Source organism: Poecilia reticulata, chromosome 9, assembly GCF_904066995.2.
Source record: "Poecilia reticulata chromosome 9, P_reticulata-male-v2, whole genome shotgun sequence".
In the NCBI taxonomy this organism is placed as follows: domain Eukaryota; kingdom Metazoa; phylum Chordata; class Actinopteri; order Cyprinodontiformes; family Poeciliidae; genus Poecilia; species Poecilia reticulata.
The window spans coordinates 5,583,338-5,599,419 of record NC_088838.1 but is presented as its reverse complement, the minus strand read 5'-3'; the positions used below and the strand labels follow the sequence as shown (position 1 = coordinate 5,599,419).

At 39.2% G+C, this 16,082-nt stretch overlaps 2 protein-coding genes across 2 annotated transcripts; both read right to left on the bottom strand.

The window, feature by feature from the left end:
* Nucleotides 1–324: 324 nt before the first annotated feature.
* On the bottom strand, nt 325–7,600 carry LOC103469528 (protein phosphatase 1, catalytic subunit, gamma isozyme). The gene is made up of 7 exons (XM_008417254.3): nt 7,192–7,600; nt 6,386–6,517; nt 6,019–6,249; nt 4,867–4,971; nt 4,405–4,628; nt 1,666–1,800; nt 325–998 (listed from the first exon to the last, which is right to left on the bottom strand). Exons 1-7 carry the CDS (start codon nt 7,244–7,246, stop codon nt 909–911), a joined length of 972 nt encoding a protein of 323 aa, XP_008415476.1. The 5' UTR covers nt 7,247–7,600; the 3' UTR covers nt 325–908.
* Nucleotides 7,601–11,596: 3,996 nt separating this feature from the next.
* Nucleotides 11,597–15,762, bottom strand: myl2b (myosin, light chain 2b, regulatory, cardiac, slow). The gene is made up of 7 exons (XM_008417262.2): nt 15,636–15,762; nt 13,175–13,264; nt 13,013–13,088; nt 12,192–12,296; nt 12,022–12,100; nt 11,896–11,944; nt 11,597–11,785 (listed from the first exon to the last, which is right to left on the bottom strand). The coding sequence occupies exons 1-7, from the start codon at nt 15,636–15,638 to the stop codon at nt 11,681–11,683; spliced, it is 507 nt and encodes a 168-aa protein (XP_008415484.1). The 5' UTR covers nt 15,639–15,762; the 3' UTR covers nt 11,597–11,680.
* Nucleotides 15,763–16,082: the final 320 nt, after the last annotated feature.

Below are 16,082 nucleotides of genomic sequence, written 5' to 3'. Positions count from 1 at the left end.
TAATATGGAAACACAACGTTCTGTCCTTTATCGAACTCAGGCAGAAGATGTACACCAAATATAACACTGGAAATCGATGACTTAAAAAAAAAAAAAAAGTAATTTAAGCATAAAAATATTCAATTAAAAACTTGAAAAACTTAATCTTTTTTTTAAATTAAAATAATTTGGCAGAATATTTTTCTCCTTTCTCAATGTTCAAAACCCGCAAAACGTATTTTGATGGTCACAGTACGTTACAATATACAACTTCTCTTTGTATTTTCTGTTTATTAGGTTTAAGAGGAATAAAAGCCTTAGAAACAAACAACATTCAGTTATCAATTTCCATCCTAAAACACACCAGTTTATTAGAAAGATTTAGACATTACAATAGTGCTTGTTTATTGTTTTTAATTTAGCACAAGACTCATTTAAAAATGTGATGCAGTGTAGTCAATTCTCTATGAAATTATGAGTAAATTAACTGTAAATAAAGATTACAGACATAAAACTTGTGTCTGTGACTTTCCTCAAACTTTTTATAAGCCATTATTACAGGTGAATGAAATGACAAAGGAAAGACATAAAATAAACTTGGAAAAAAAACAAAGTGTGCACAGCTTCAAACAAGGCATTCCTGTGCATAAGTAGCCATATTATTACATTTTTCCTGATTGAACAGTCATATGTGGCAAAGACTAGCTGCAAAATGGAGTGCAAAACACCTGAGGTTTTTCCATGGTGACATATCAATTTACCCCTGTGGACAGGAAAACAATAAAATATCTTTGCTTTCATCAAGTAGGAGTGGATATCTTTGCGGTATTGGCAGCGTGAAAAATAACCAATCCTTTGAATGCAGAAGATGAAAGCAGACCAGGAAGAATGCATCTCTGGCCATTTGGTCCCCCCAGCAGTGTGGCCCCTCATTTCTTGGCTTGCTTGGTGACCATGTTGCGGGGGGGAGTCACAGGACGGCTGCCATTTGGCTTCTTCTTCTCAGCTGGTTTTAAAATCTGCAGGAAAAAACAACGCAGAAACCTTTTCAGAAAATAACTCTGCAAATCACCATTTAAATACTACTCCCAGAGTTTCCTAGGTTCAGCACTACGATCCTCCTCCTATCTCTGATTGGTTGTTTCTAGTTGAAACTGCGAGAAGGCAGAGAACCTTGATTTTTTTCATAGATTATTTGTCTCATTCAGTACCATCATGACATAGTGACAGTTTCAACAGATACATAAAAAACATTTTAAATTACATACCGCAGCTTTAATGAGGTGGCAACAAACAGCAATAAGATTCTATAATTTCTTTTTCTTCAGTTTTTCCAAACATGAGTCAAATACTTTAATTATGTGATACAATACAGTGTGTGACTAATGAGACAAAAACCGTCAAATTTCACATAATGACACCACAGTTCAATGTTTGACAGTCATATTGGATTTTGATTGGTACCCTGACTTCAAAATGCCATCCTGTTTAGTTCCGCCCCTCCACCCCAACAAGGAATTCTGATTTACATAGAATGGAGCAGAGCTCAATATCAGTAAATATTATGAATCCATTTTTCTGTTGCTTTTATGGACGCGCTTTTACTGCTGGAGTCCAAAAAGAGAGAGAGAGAAAAAATAATAATAATTTGCCTTTGATGGTTTATGCAGTAAAAAAGCCAGATACCTGAAAGGAGCACATGAGAGTCTCATCAACGCTCATCATGGCACCAGCGTTGTCGAACTCCCCGCAATAATTCGGTGCAGAGAACAATGTGACGAGTTGCCTCTTTGCGAAAAATTCGTAGCCATCCTCAACAACCTGCAAAAAAGTAAAAAATTTAAATAAATAAATAAAATCAGAGATACGACTGACAAGACTAAAAGTTCTACCCTATAAGAACGTAAAAACTGAATCATGTAACTTGTGGATGGTGATAAGTTTAGTCCGGAGCTCAAGCTGCCAACATTAACAGAAACAGTTACACTGAGTTGGTCATATGACGACAAACACAATTGGTCCATTTTTCATATCAATCCAATTTCATGGAAATTTTTCAATAATGTTAAAAATAGATTAGTTTTATGTTAAAGAGAAGCATGATACATTAGTAATTAGTTGTTATAATCTCACTGTATGCAGTGTCAACATGATTGGGGATTGTTAGGACTACAATTAAGATTAGGAAGTTAAATAAGTGCCAAGAAACCACTCTTTGCCAAAACAGAAGAGGAAGTCATATGCAACTTTTTAAAATCAAACCATCTTGTTGAAATGGTAACAGTAAATATTAGAGGTGTGCCGATCGATCGGCCACCGATCATAATCGGCCGATTTCCGTGAACAAGTGTATGATCGGTGATCGCCGATCACGGTCTCTTGTTGCCGATCACACAAATCGATCACCTGCATCTCATTTTGCATCCTGCCTGTGCCGCTGGTCTCCTCTTTACTTCACACTGCGCAAACGCACAGCAACAAATCCTAAGCGATGTGAAACTATAACGCACTGAGTGAATGGGGAAGTTTGTGTGTTGCGGCGGAAAATTGAAGCACGTGGGGTGAAGCAGGTCAAAATGCATCAACACGACGAATCTAATATGGCATAAAAACAATGCCATACTTGACGGAGTTTGGCTACATCGAGGCTCACTGCAGTAAAAAAAAAAAGACGATCAGATAGCAGGTAAAGCAGCGCACAGCTACAAACACTCACCCAGATTAGCATGACGGTCAGAAATCTAAACAAATAACCCGCAAAATTATTTAAGTCTTTGAGCTGCGATGTAAGACGCTGGTTCTGCTCTCGCTGTAGAACCGTCGCTACAGGTAGTAATATTTCGCATACGGAGCCGCTTCTGCTCCACCTGGTAGTGACTCTCACACCGGACCTCTGTTTGAAGCTGCAGCATCTAACGTAAAAAAATACATTTTACATACGTGTTAAAACTTTCGCTGTCCTAACGTGAGACAGAATCTCTGAAAAAATAATCGATCTCCTCCCTGTTCTGCATAATTACTCCGCTCAGTCAGAAACAGCCAATCAGAACTAGCAGTAATCAGCTAGCCGCCATGCTATCAAGAAGTTTTCATTCAGTAACTCTGGATTGTTTATTGTAATGGAACCTGTATTTGCCTATTAATGTTTTATACTTTTAATTTTTTTGGCAATATTGAGAGGTTTTATTTTGGCTCTTTGCATTATTTAACCTCTTCAGAGCCTTCATATGTCATCAGTCTGTTAAAGATAGTATTACCGATAGCAGTACAATTTGCACAATGCCTGTTTTGTTTAGTTTTCTTCTTGGAAAAAGTTATTAAAAACAAGTTTTTGTCTAAATTAAGGTGAATTCATGGTTCCTTTTTCTTCATAATGTAACCGGTAGTGTTTATGATAAAAAAAATATATATATATATTATGTGATCGGAATTGGTATCGGCAGGAAAAAACCTGATCGGAACATCTCTAGTAAATTTTTTATTTTTTTCCTGTAAGAACAATAAATATATGAGGTCTAAGATGGCAATGAACCCAAAGTAAAACAACATTAACATAAGCTGCGTCTTCATTACAAACGTGCACAAAACTTTGTCAATATTCTACTAATTGTGTTCTGTCACTAATGTCAAAAGAACACAATTTCACAATTGCGTTGTTTCCAATAAGAAACACAATTAAAAATTACATGTGAATAAGTTTATTCATGTGATTAGTTATTAAAAGTCCTGCCACGCCATCATCCTCCAACTACTTCCTGTTGTCTTCTTCATGGTTTACATCAGTGGCAGCAGCTCGTTGATCATGTGACTCACATGATGTGAAAAAAGTGTTAATTTTGAGAAATAAACCTATTTCGATATAATAAAAAATATCTACCTCATTGAAAATGTTTTTTTTTTAATTATTGTGGTTCCGTTAAGCAAATTTATTTTGAAAACGTCAAGTTGCGCAATTATATGGTTAATAGAAACACAGCTATTGTTTATTTACAGCAAGTCATTTAGCCATGTAACATTCACCAACATTAAGGACTATTTCATGTTTTGCCAATATCATGCAGCCCTAGTAAATTTATGAATAGTTACTTATTGACTTCTATCTTTAGATGGTGACCAACGAACGCCCTGTTTTTTTTTTTGTCTTTTTGTTTCGTTTTTTGAGGTTTTCCTGAAACCTACACATTTCAGTATTTTTAATCGATTTTATTTTAAAACCAAGAAAGAAAAAAAAACATTTTGCTGTACTGGGACAAAAAAAAAAAAAAAAATTAGGCCAAAGTATACGAAAACAAAACGACTGGGAACACGAGTTCAGTCTGTACAGTACACCTGCCAACTCCCTGCGCTGGATGCGATGTCCTTGTACAAATGCGCTCTCACACAATCTCGTTTCTGTTTGATAAAGACAGGGGGCGCTGGAGTTACCTGGTGAGCGCGGCAGATCAGATCCAGGTCGTGCTTGTGCAGGAACTTGGCTACCACTTCGGAGCCGAAGGTAAAGGAGACGCCCCTGTCGTTCTCCCCCCAGCCCAAAACGTCCTTGTCCGGGTCTGACCACAGCAAGTCGCACAGCAGGCCCTGGTCAGGCACGTCAGTGGGACGCATGATGCGTCTGATCTGCTCCATGGACTGAAGGTCGGGTGACAGTCCTTGATGCAAAAAGAGGGCAGCGATACCAATAAACAAACAAATACAGGGGCCACAACCTGTTACATGTGGGTCAGTCCAAACGGAACGACAAACTGCAGAGGGAGCGTTTCACAAAGACAAATAAGAGCAGCTTACGTCAAAGACGCATCAAGTTTTCTAATACGCCACCGTTGTGAAAATAATGCACACAAAAAACATAACACTGTGTACAGAGAACTAGTGAAAACAAGAACCTACCTCCATGGCAGCAAAAGATCTTCTCGTCCACAATTGCAGCAATAGGGAGGCAGTTAAAACAATCTGTGAAGGTCTTCCAGAGCTTGATGTTGTACCTTCGTTTACCTAAAATATGACGACAACAAAGGATGTTTTAATTTGTCGTGTAATAAACATACAATAGAGCAGGGGTGGGCAATCCTGGTCCTGGAGGGCCGGTGACCTGCAACTCTTAGATGTCTCCCTGGCCCAACAAGCTTGAATCCAACAGCTGAATGACCTCCTAAGTGCAGTCTAGTTCTCAAGAGTCCTGTTAATGACCTCATTATTTGTCTCAGGTGTGTTGAAGAAGAGATGCATCTAAAAGTTGCAGGAGACGGGCCCTCCAGGCCTGGAGATGCCCACCCCTGCACTAGAGAAACAGCCAGAGGTGGAAACCTATCAGATGTTTCCTTGGGTTCGGACTAAACTATGATGACAGGTTAAACACAGAAAAATCAGATTTTTCCCCCATGCTTATTAAATGCATCATAACTAATTTCTCCCACTAGTTTCAATCATAATTTATTCAACCGATGGCCTGTTTTTTAATTTCAGTTAGAAAAAACTAAATAAGAATAAAAAACAGAGACAGACAATGAAACGCCTTCATTGTCTGCTGGTACTTGTGGCACATTTGTCTTTTATGGGTTATAATCGTTTTGCGATGGGATATGGGTGTAAGAGGACGGACGGATGGATTGGTCAGTTAAAGCCAGATAAGTGCATCTCTTTCATATAGTTAGAATATAAGAGATGCTTTTATAGCATGACAAAAAAATGTGAATAACCAATACTCCAAAATTATGTAAAGGTTTTAATAAGACTAAAAACAAGAGATATGTCATCGCAAACTTTCGTATTTATTTTTGTTATTAAAGCTTATTAAAACCTTTATATAATTTTGGAGTTTATGTAGTTCTTCAGAACCCAGCGCTCATTTACTTTTTTTCTCCCCTCTATTTTACATTTTCTCCTTTTGTAGTCTTACACGAGTCAATGTCCCTCAAACAGCCTGCAGCCTGCCAGAGAAATTGTGTGCCATCGCCTGAATCCTATTTAGCTGCTAAATTCTCTTTGAACACAAAACAGTAAAACACATCTCAAATTCGGCTCAATTAAAACAATACTCACACTCATCGTAGAAACCATATATTCTGTTGATTGAAGCACATTCGTGGTTTCCCCTCAGCAGGAAGAAGTTCTCCGGGTATTTGATTTTGTAGGCCAGAAGAAGACAGATTGTTTCAAGAGACTGCTTCCCCCTGTCCACATAGTCACCCAGGAACAGGTAGTTGCTCTCTGGAGGGAAGCCCCCATACTCAAAAAGCCTCAGGAGGTCATAGTATTGCCCATGGATGTCACCTGCCAGACAGAGGCGTGGGGAGGGGGGAATAAATTTATTGGATATAATTAATGTTTTGGCATCAGAATCGTATTCTGCCATGCGATTTCGTTGCCGTTTAAGATTCGGACTTAACGACACACAATTTTCGCTCACCACAAATTTTGAGGGGGGCCTCCAGCTCCAACAGAATGGGTTGACTGAGAAAGATCTCCCTGGACTTCAGGCACAGTCCACGGATCTCGTTCTCCTGCAGTTGCACATTCTTGCCAGGCTTTGCTCCTCGGACTGTGCCCAGACAACAACAAACAACAATCAGCAAAGATAACAACTTAGCACACTCACTGCCAAGTCAGCAACACCTAGCGCAGAATCTGGATGGGCAGGTTGGGTGGAACAGGTGAGCAGCAACCTGTGTATCCAAACGTAAGGCAAGACTTCATAGTAGTATTTACAAAGAGTGGCTAATTTTAAGAATTAACGTAAAAAAATAACATTAAAAAAAAGCCGGTGTTCCGGTGTCTGTCAGACTAATGTCATTTAAGCGACACTGAAACTAACTGGGGGTAAAGTTCACAAATTGAGCATAAGTCACTTTATGGCACCTCATAAATACGAGTATTGTGCATTTTTCTTCGTAAACCGTAACTCAATACAGACAATACGCTTAGCGGCCGATGAAAACCTAATCAGGTCACACATCTAAGGGTCAGAAAGTGACGTTACACCGGTATGCGCAATGTCTGTGTGCAAGAACAGTGTGTTTTTCTTTACCTTTGGGAATACTGAGATTCCTACTCATTAAACGCGTTTAGTGATAACTTGTGGTTATTCCCTATGAGGAATAAATGCAAGGAAAAGATATCTAAAGATGAGAAAATGAACCTAGCTTCCCATTTGCATCTGTTATTGTCACAATAGCATCGAAATTGCCATTGTATTTTATTTGAGATCGTACTTACCTTCTAAAAGACGTTGAATAATACTGTCTATGTTGAGCTTGTCAACATCAGCCATTTTCTGCTTCTATAAAAAATCGATTTGGTAAGATCTCGGCGTTGGTACACTTGCGAAAGCTAGCTCGTTAGCTACCCTAGCATTAGCTACAGCCTATTAGCTTAGCTCCGTAAATTTTCCGACTGAGCGTAAAAAATGTTACCGAGACCCTGTTCAGCTTGTAGGTACGTTGTCAATTTTTTTTTTTTTTTAAACGCTACTTTTAAATTTACGGATCCCCGTTTTCATAAAAAAAACGAAACACAGCCACGGCTTTTGTTTTTTAAAAACCCGGGGCATAAAAAATAAACGCCAAGCGAACTAGCTGTTAGCTAGCGATGGTGTCTCTGTTTTCGCTCTGCCGCACCTTGAAGAGCTAACCAGCAAGCTCCTGGGAGGATGGGGCCGCCAGCTGCGCCACTGCTGCCCTCTACCGCTCCGGGTGGAGAAAAAGCATCCGGAGTTACAAACTGGACAACTTAAGACAAATTCTTTTCACATTTTTGAATTTACATAGACTAAAACTGATGTCTCCATTCTTAGTTTCCTTTTTTCAAGATGAGAACATTTCTAGCTTGAAAAGTGCAGTTATACCTAGACTGAGTCTTTTTGGATTTTCAGACATTTACAGTGCCTTGTGAAATAATTTTATACTCCTTGATTTGTTTTTCCTCATTTTGTTTCATTTCAAGCAACTTTTAAAAAAAATAATAACCTTTCTGCAGCACTTTATGTTAATCTATCACATAAAATACCTACAAAAACAAATTTTGTGTTTCGGTCAAGACTATTCTTGACCGAAACACACTTGAACACACTTGAATAAGTGTGTTGAATAAGTGGCCTTCCAAAGGCCACTTATTCAAGTGGCCTTTGGAAGGAATGGAGTTTGAAAAAAACAACTATTAATTTTCAACTGGGATGATAAGAAATCAATCTGATTCCTAAAGTGTGTTTATCATGCTCATATTGATGAAGACTTTGACTTGACTCATTGATATTTTCAGCAGGAAATTATACTGTTATAGCCAGAGGGGATAAATAGAACAGAATAGAAATAGCATTAATATCCCACAGAGGAAATTCAATCTGCAGAATCAGATACAAAGTTCCAAAGGTTATATTTCTTTTCCATGATTCATACGCCAACTATTGTTTGATAGTTCTCATAAGCAAATGAAATATCAAATATTTTTGCAATTATTCTAGATTCCTCTATTGGAGGAATCACAATCAAAAGCAGCAGCTGAAGCTAAAACATATAAACGGACCCGTATTCCCTCCAATAGTAAATGTCATAAATAATGATTTCTAGTCCAGACTGCTTGAGATTACCTAGTTTATTATGTCCTTTCGGCTGCAGACGGGCCTGTATGTAGCTTAATGTTGAGTTTGAAAGCTCAAGGAAGGACCCCCTGAACAGACATTTTATTGTCTTTGAAATGAGCTCTGTATGAACTCAGCTTAAAGCAGCCGGCGGCCACTTCCTGTTTAATGAGTCGAAGCTTCTCATTCTAGCTAATAAACCTTCTCACGGAAACCTTTTAAGGATACATAGCTTAGCCTTCAATGCCCTCCGTTATATTTAGGCGCTCAAAAGAAGTTTGCAGTGACATTAGAACTCGGGATGCTGCTGGTGGTTCCACTGCCTCTTTTTACTGCTGCACTGTCAGCACGGGATTAAAACTTAAATGACTGCACGCAGCTATAATTAGATGTCATCACTGACAATGTGTTCCAGCTGCAACAATAGGAAGCCGAACCACACATACAGTCATGGCCAAAAGTTTTGAGAATAATTCAAATGTTAATTTTTACAAAGTCTACTGCTTCAGTTTTTATAATGGCAATTTGCATATACTCCAGAATGTTATAGAGTGATCAGCTTTACAGCAATTAATTGCAAAGTCAATACTTGCCTAGAAAATGAACTTTATCCCCCAAAACACATTTCAACTTCATTGCAGCCCTGCCTTAAAAGGACCAGCTAACATCGTTTCAGTGATTGCTCCATTAACGCAGGTGTGGTGTTGATGAGGACAGGGCTGGAGATCAATCTGTCATGAATAAGAATGACACCACTGGACACTTTAAAAAGAGGCTGGTGCTTGGCTTCATTGTTTCTCTTCTGTGAACCATGGTTATCTCTAAAGAAACACGTGCAGTCATTGCACTGCACAAAAATGGCCTAACAGGGAAGAGTATCGCAGCTAGAAAGATTGCACCTCAGTCAACAATCTATCGCATCATCAAGAACTTCAAGGAGAGAGGTTCCATTGTTGCTAAAAAGGCTCCAGGGCGCCCAAGAAAGACCAGCAAGTGCCAGAACCGTCTCTTAAAAGTGTTACAGCTGCGGGATGGATTGGGCTACCAGCAGTGCAGAGCTTGCTCAGGAATGGCAGCAGGCAGGTGTGAGTGCATCTGCACGCACTGTGAGGCGGAGACTCTTGGAGCAAGGCCTGGTCTCAAGGAGGGCAGCAAAGAAGCCACTTCTCTCCAGGAAAAACATCAGGGACAGACTGATATTCTGCAGAAGGTACAGGGAGTGGACTGCTGAGGATTGGGGTAAAGTCATTTTCTCTGATGAATCCCCTTTCCGATTGTTTGGGACATCTGGTTCGGAGAAGACGAGGTGAGCGCTACCACCAGTCTTGTCTCATGCCAACTGTAAAGCATCCTGAAACCATTCATGTGTGGGGTTGCTTCTCAGCCCAGGGAGTCTGCTCTCTTACAGTCTTGCCTAAAAACACAGCCATGAATAAAGAATGGTACCAGAATGTCCTCCAAGAGCAGCTTCTCCCAACCGTCCAAGAGCAGTTTGGTGATGAACAATGCCTTTTGCAGCATGATGGAGCACCTTGCCATAAAGCAAAGGTGGTAACTAACTGGCTCAGGAAACAAAACGGAGATTTTGGGTCCATGGCCTGGAAACTCCCCAGATCTTAATCTCATTGAAAACTTGTGGTCAATCATCAAGAGACAGGTGGACACACAAAAACCTAGGAGTTCTGACAAAATGCAAGCATTGATTGTGTAAGAATGGACTGCTATCAGTCAGGATTTGGTCCAGAAGTTGAGAGCATGCCAGGGAGAATTGCAGAGGTCCTGAAGAAGAGGGGTCAACACTGCAAATATTGACTTGCTGCATTAACTCATTCTGTCAATGAAAGCTTTTGTTACTCATAATATGATTGCAATTGTATTTCTGTATGTGATAACATCTGACATACACACATGAAAACCAGAGGGCAGAAAATCATGTGAAAATACTGTATTTGTCTCATTCTCAAAACTTTTGGCCATGCCTGTACGTCTCTAAAACGGGAAACTGGGAGATGTGGGGCTGGCACGCGCGTCATGGTGCATACCACAGTTATATTTGGTGTTAGCTGGACCCTCGTGAATGCTTTCTATTGTGTTGATGCATATTGAACCTTCCCTCTTTATTCATCCACTTAAAATACATTTTAGATATATATATTTTTACATGGATTGTTCTAGTCACAATTTATAAATGGTTAAAAATATACCAAGGAACAATATATACAAACGCGTACTTTTCAGAAGTATTTAAATGCCTATAGGAATACTTATGCTAAATAACAACACAAACCACACAGGATATGTTAAAGGCCAACACAAAGAGTTGCACATTTTTAAAGTGGATGGGAAATGATTCACATCAAATCTGTTTAAAAGTGGGGAAATTGTGATGTACAGTACTTTGCACCCGCACCTATAAAATCCAGTGTAAGCAGTTTCTTTCTAAAGTAACCTCATGAATGGTCTTTCTGTGCACACAGGGCCGAATTTATGTGGGCCCCGGGGCTAAAGTCAGTTTTGGTGCCCTGTCAGCTACAGAACAATTATTTTACTGGTGAAAATTACATTACAATAGGCAGGCACCATGACAGAGGTGGGTGACTTAGTTTTATCACAATATTTAGTGATAATGATAAAAATGACAAGAACTATTGCTACTTTTTTTTAAGGTAACTGCATGGCTTACACAGCGATCATAGCCCCACAAATAGAGTTCTTGAAAAACTCACCTCTTTGCAATATGCTTCTTTAGGACACTACTCACATAAAAAAGTGTGATTTGTATGCATCACATTAAACTACATATATTTTCTAATTTATTGATATTTATTGGTGGTTTCATTGAACAAACACTGGAGAAAATAGTAATAATCCAGACAATATAGACTTTTTTTTTTACATTAATTAGAATTTATCGTGACAATGATAAATCAAAATTCTTATGACAAGAAATTTATCGCAATAAATGATAAACGATGTGATAAATGCTCACCCCTAGTACATGATTGTTGAACTTTAATTAGGACAGTTAGCGAAACCGAGACCAAATTTCTTTTTCAACTTTTTTATTCAGATGTTGATTTGTGTGCTGACATAACTGGACACCAGCTGGATCTGTGAGGCTGACTCCATCTATTCCTGGTCCTTCTCTTCACCATGTGTTATGATGTGGACCAGGTTCTTGTAGTCTAGGTTCCCTGCTACATCGGGAGGAAATGCTACAAACATCTGTTCCATCTGTGGGCAGAAAATGAAGATTAAAAACTGATTGTTTTCTTTTTAAAAGTTCAGTCGAGTTTAAACTGCTCAAAAAGTCGCAGGATGATAGACCGAGGTAGAGCACCGACCTCTTCAGCTGAGAATCTATCCGCCTGAGTTGTCAACATCTCCGTCACGCTGCGAAAGCGAGCAGGGAAGGTGAGTAAATCAGGCGGCAGCTTCGTCTCAAATGTTAGCCTCATACTAATACTCACTAATCTTTCTTTAGTGTTCCTGTTCCCTCAGGGTCAAAGACTTTGAAAGCATTCAGGATGGTCTCCTCTGGGTCAGCACCTGACGAAAATGTAAATAGTTTTTTGTAGGATAAAAAAAAAAAATACAACCAACAACTTTATTTGCATGAATGATGATGATCTTGGATTACCTTTTAGTTTCTCCCCAAACATGGTGAGAAAGACTGTAAAGTTGACCGGACCCGGAGCCTCCTTCAGCATATCGTCAATCTCTTCCTGTTTGACGTTTAACCGACCTGAGGTAAGACAGAGGTCAGAGGTCAGGGTGGAGTGAAGCGTGGGGCTTATTTTTTTCACGATTTATTTTTTTTACTCATGTTTAATCGCGTTTATGTAATAAAAAAAATATAAAATATTTAATGGATAAGCTAAAAAGTTAGTTCACTGAGACCATTGCAAAGAATCATATAAATGGACACACTTCTAAGATACAGGTTGTGAAGTTACACAGTAAAAAATTAAGAGCAATATTTTGGTTTGTTTAGTGAGTCATAAAGAAAAATATATGGGTGTTAATTTTCAAAATCATATATTCATCACTTTGTATGAATAACAAATGCTAGTCATACATCTGTAGATGTCAGCATTCTAAAGGGAATTATTTATTAGCTAAATATTTAGTTTACGAACTATATATTTAGCTAGGAAACTTTAGCTTGCAAACTATATTTAGTTCCCAAATAAATATTTAAGTCTGAGCTAAATATTTAGTTTTCAAACTATGTTTGGTTCCAAATAAAATATTTATTTTGCTAACTAAATAGTTAGTTTCACACCAAATATTTATTTCCCAAACAAAATATTTATTTCCAAACTGAACTTTGAAAAATGAACTCCCGCATTTTTTTTTTACCTCTCTATGACAGGTTAAATAAACCTAAATATTACTGTTATTTTTTTTTTAACTCCGTAACTTTACAAACGGCGCCCCACACACCCCGTTTTCTCTCACCTAAAGCTGCAAAAGTGTCCCTCAGGTCGTTCTTGTCTATGAATCCGTCTCTGTTTTGATCCATGATGGTGAAAGCCTGCAGGGGATTCAGAAACACCCGGCGTGACTCCAGTGTGCACAGCAAGCGGTCCCTGCGGGGTGCAGAGCTCGGGTTCTGCTCACCTCTTTGAACTCCTGGATCTGGGCCTGCTCAAACATGGAGAACACGTTGGAGCTCGCTCCCTCCGCTCTCTTCTTGGCTTTCTTTGGAGACTGCAGGGTTTGACCACAACACCAAGATTAAACCCAAAACTACCTCCGACCACAAGCAGCAGCAGCAGGACAGGTAAATATTTTACGACCGCAACTAAGATGTGGCTAACAGGTGCAGGCTAGCAAGTTTGGACTTTCGCATTAGCAGTCTCGCTAAGCTCGCTAAAGCTGGATATGGACACAGGCTTAAATTGTCGGCCCAACACAGAAACTTTCTCTACCACAAGTCTTATCACAGTTCAAGTTGATACTTTTATTCACAGTAGAGCATAAACATAAACACATCAGCCTCCTCACGGCACACTATGAATGAGAACGACCAAATTTAGTTAAATTCTAGCTAAGATGATCAAAAGTTAAAAACAAACAAAACAAAACATGCTTGACTAACCAAATTTACGCTTGCAAACTAATGTGCCTGTTTGCAATTTAAATGTATTAAATGGTGAAGTTATTGCCACTTTTGAAAAAAGATTTATTATTGCTGACAATTTTACCAAAAGGAGCGTTATTACAGATCCTTCCTCCCAGGATAGACTTTCTAAGCTTCCCTGCTCCCAACAAACTCATGTTTACATGTATGCAGTGGGGAAATTTCTTATAATTTGAGTATGCTACTTTTAACAACTTTTTTCTCTTAATGTTAAGCTTCGTATTGCTTTCTTCTTCTTCTTTTTTTATTTTTTACCATAGTTTAATTATGTATTTATCCATTTGCTTTAAACTTGCTGCAGGTAAACCTGAATGTCCCCACAGTGAGATCATAAAGGATATTTCTATCCATCACTCAACCTTTCACCACTGGACTATATATGTCAATTCTGGGCAATATGACCTAATTTGCTCATTGCTTTTGGGTTTTGTGTTCCATCCCAGGATTACCAGCAGCCCCCCACCCCCCTCATCAAGACCTCCCTTCTAAAAACTTTCTAGATTCGCCCCTGCACCAGGTTGCCTTCTTTAACTTGACCCACTGTTGTTTTTTTACTGTCAACTGTGCCTTTAAGACAAGCCAGTGACGAGTGAGAGGCCGTAGGGGCACTTCCAGTGGGGCAGACATTTACTTAAGAAGGATTACAGACTCTGTCAGTTGGTTGTGGAAATATTATTTACTGTCTTGTGAGGAAGGGGGGCGTGCGGGGGTCTAGTCCACTGCCTGCACTTCCATAGTTCCAGGATCACACGAGGGATTATTCCACAGGGTCTGGATGATGACAGGATGCTACTCTGAGTCCTGTTTGATCAGAAAACCCTCACAGGGAGGGATTATGTTGAGCTGTTTACATGACTGCCAAGGAACTGTTAAAAAAAAAAAAAAAGCGTTGTGAAGGAATGCAGCGCCATGACATAATTTTGGATTCGCATGCCTCTCGACAGCTGAGGTCTAATGCTTGCTGTGGATTAGCTCTGGGGCGCTCGGATATCCCTCAGACAGGACCTCTGGCGCCCCAAAATTGTTGCCTTGCCTTGCTTTTTTTAAATTTTTTTTTTAAGATGGTTAAATGTGAAATGATGCATAGTTTGCTGGTGGGCACCAATTTTGACCAACAAAATTGATGCTTGCCTGTTTATCTCTTCTCCTAAGTGTCCTCTGTACAACACTATAATTGAATTTTGAAGGACATTAAACTCTTGCAGTTAATTAAATAAAAAAAAACATACTAGTTTGATAATGCATTGCATGTATTTACAGTATTAAATACTGTTGAGGCAAAACCTTTGATTATAACTGTTAAATGTCATAAGACTTGATAAAGTTTCCACGTCGAAGCAGGAATTCAAATTTATCTTCAGTTTTCAGTGGTTTGGTGACAGAAGTCAAACTCTGGTTTTTAGCCCTGAGGCAGACAATGCTAACAGATGGCAAATTGCCGCTTTTGTTGTCGGGGAAAACTTTATATACCACTTTTTTTTTCTTTTTTTTAATCTTTGGATAAAATGTTTTCAGGAGTGCTTTATTGCTTAATCACAACTTTTTTTTTGTTTCTCTTAAACATAAGTGACAAATTAAAAGAGTAAAATAGCCTTAATACTTCAAATATGACTACAGGATTTAAGTACTTTCTTACTTAAGCTTCTACTGATTATAGTCTAGCTACACAAAAAGCGTGCCAATTTTAACACCAACAAATATTGGTTAAGCTCTTTTTTTTACATTTTTTTAAATCAATGTCTTCTTTAACACCACTCCTCTCTTCTTTTGAATATGTTTTCCATCTCATCACATCTTTTGTCTGTTTCTTCTGTTTTTTTTTTCTTTTCGTCTCCAAACTTCTCCTGTCTTTTGTTCGAGGTATCACTGATCTGGCAGGTCTGGCCTCTTCCCCAGACAGCCAGCGAAGCAATGCTGACTAAATGTGCATCTACTCACCATGTTTCCTTGTGGCTAGCTGATGACCAAGCCGTGTCCTTGCTGCTCTGTGACGGAGCAGCACGCTGAACAATGGATAGATATGCTGACCGCTTTCCCCTCTGATATATAACGGTGCATGCTTATGGACTATAAATACTCCATGCCTTGTTTAGGCAGCGGTGCAGGTAAGGAGGACTATTCTCTCCCTGACATCGGCCTCCATTGTCTGAGTTCATGAGATTTAGGGATAATAGCCAAACGCACATACCCCCATTACTGAGACCCCAGAATAACAACAGGACATAGCTCTGGCCCGGGAAGGACAGTTGTGTTTTGTGACTGACAGCTGCACTTGATGGAGTCCATCATCCAGCTGTCTGTCCTGTTAGTGGTCCGCAGTGGGCCCGGAAGGGGCTCTGCTTCTCAGTAGCCTGCTAAACGGAACTGTTAGCTAAAGCTCGCTGA

Bases quoted from the DNA above. Each gene is read 5' to 3' on its own strand.
- LOC103469528 (XM_008417254.3), bottom strand. From the start codon at position 7,246: ATGGCTGATGTTGACAAGCTCAACATAGACAGTATTATTCAACGTCTT. The intron at 4,629-4,866 runs GTAGGTTCTTGT...TTTTGCATCAAG, and splicing joins GATCTTTTGCTGCCATGGAG to GACTGTCACCCGACCTTCAG. The intron at 999-1,665 runs GTATCTGGCTTT...TTTTTCCTGCAG, and splicing joins CTCTCATGTGCTCCTTTCAG to ATTTTAAAACCAGCTGAGAA.
- myl2b (XM_008417262.2), bottom strand. The intron at 12,297-13,012 runs GTGAGAGAAAAC...GTCTTACCTCAG, and splicing joins GGACACTTTTGCAGCTTTAG to GTCGGTTAAACGTCAAACAG. The intron at 12,101-12,191 runs GTAATCCAAGAT...CATTTTCGTCAG, and splicing joins GTTTGGGGAGAAACTAAAAG to GTGCTGACCCAGAGGAGACC.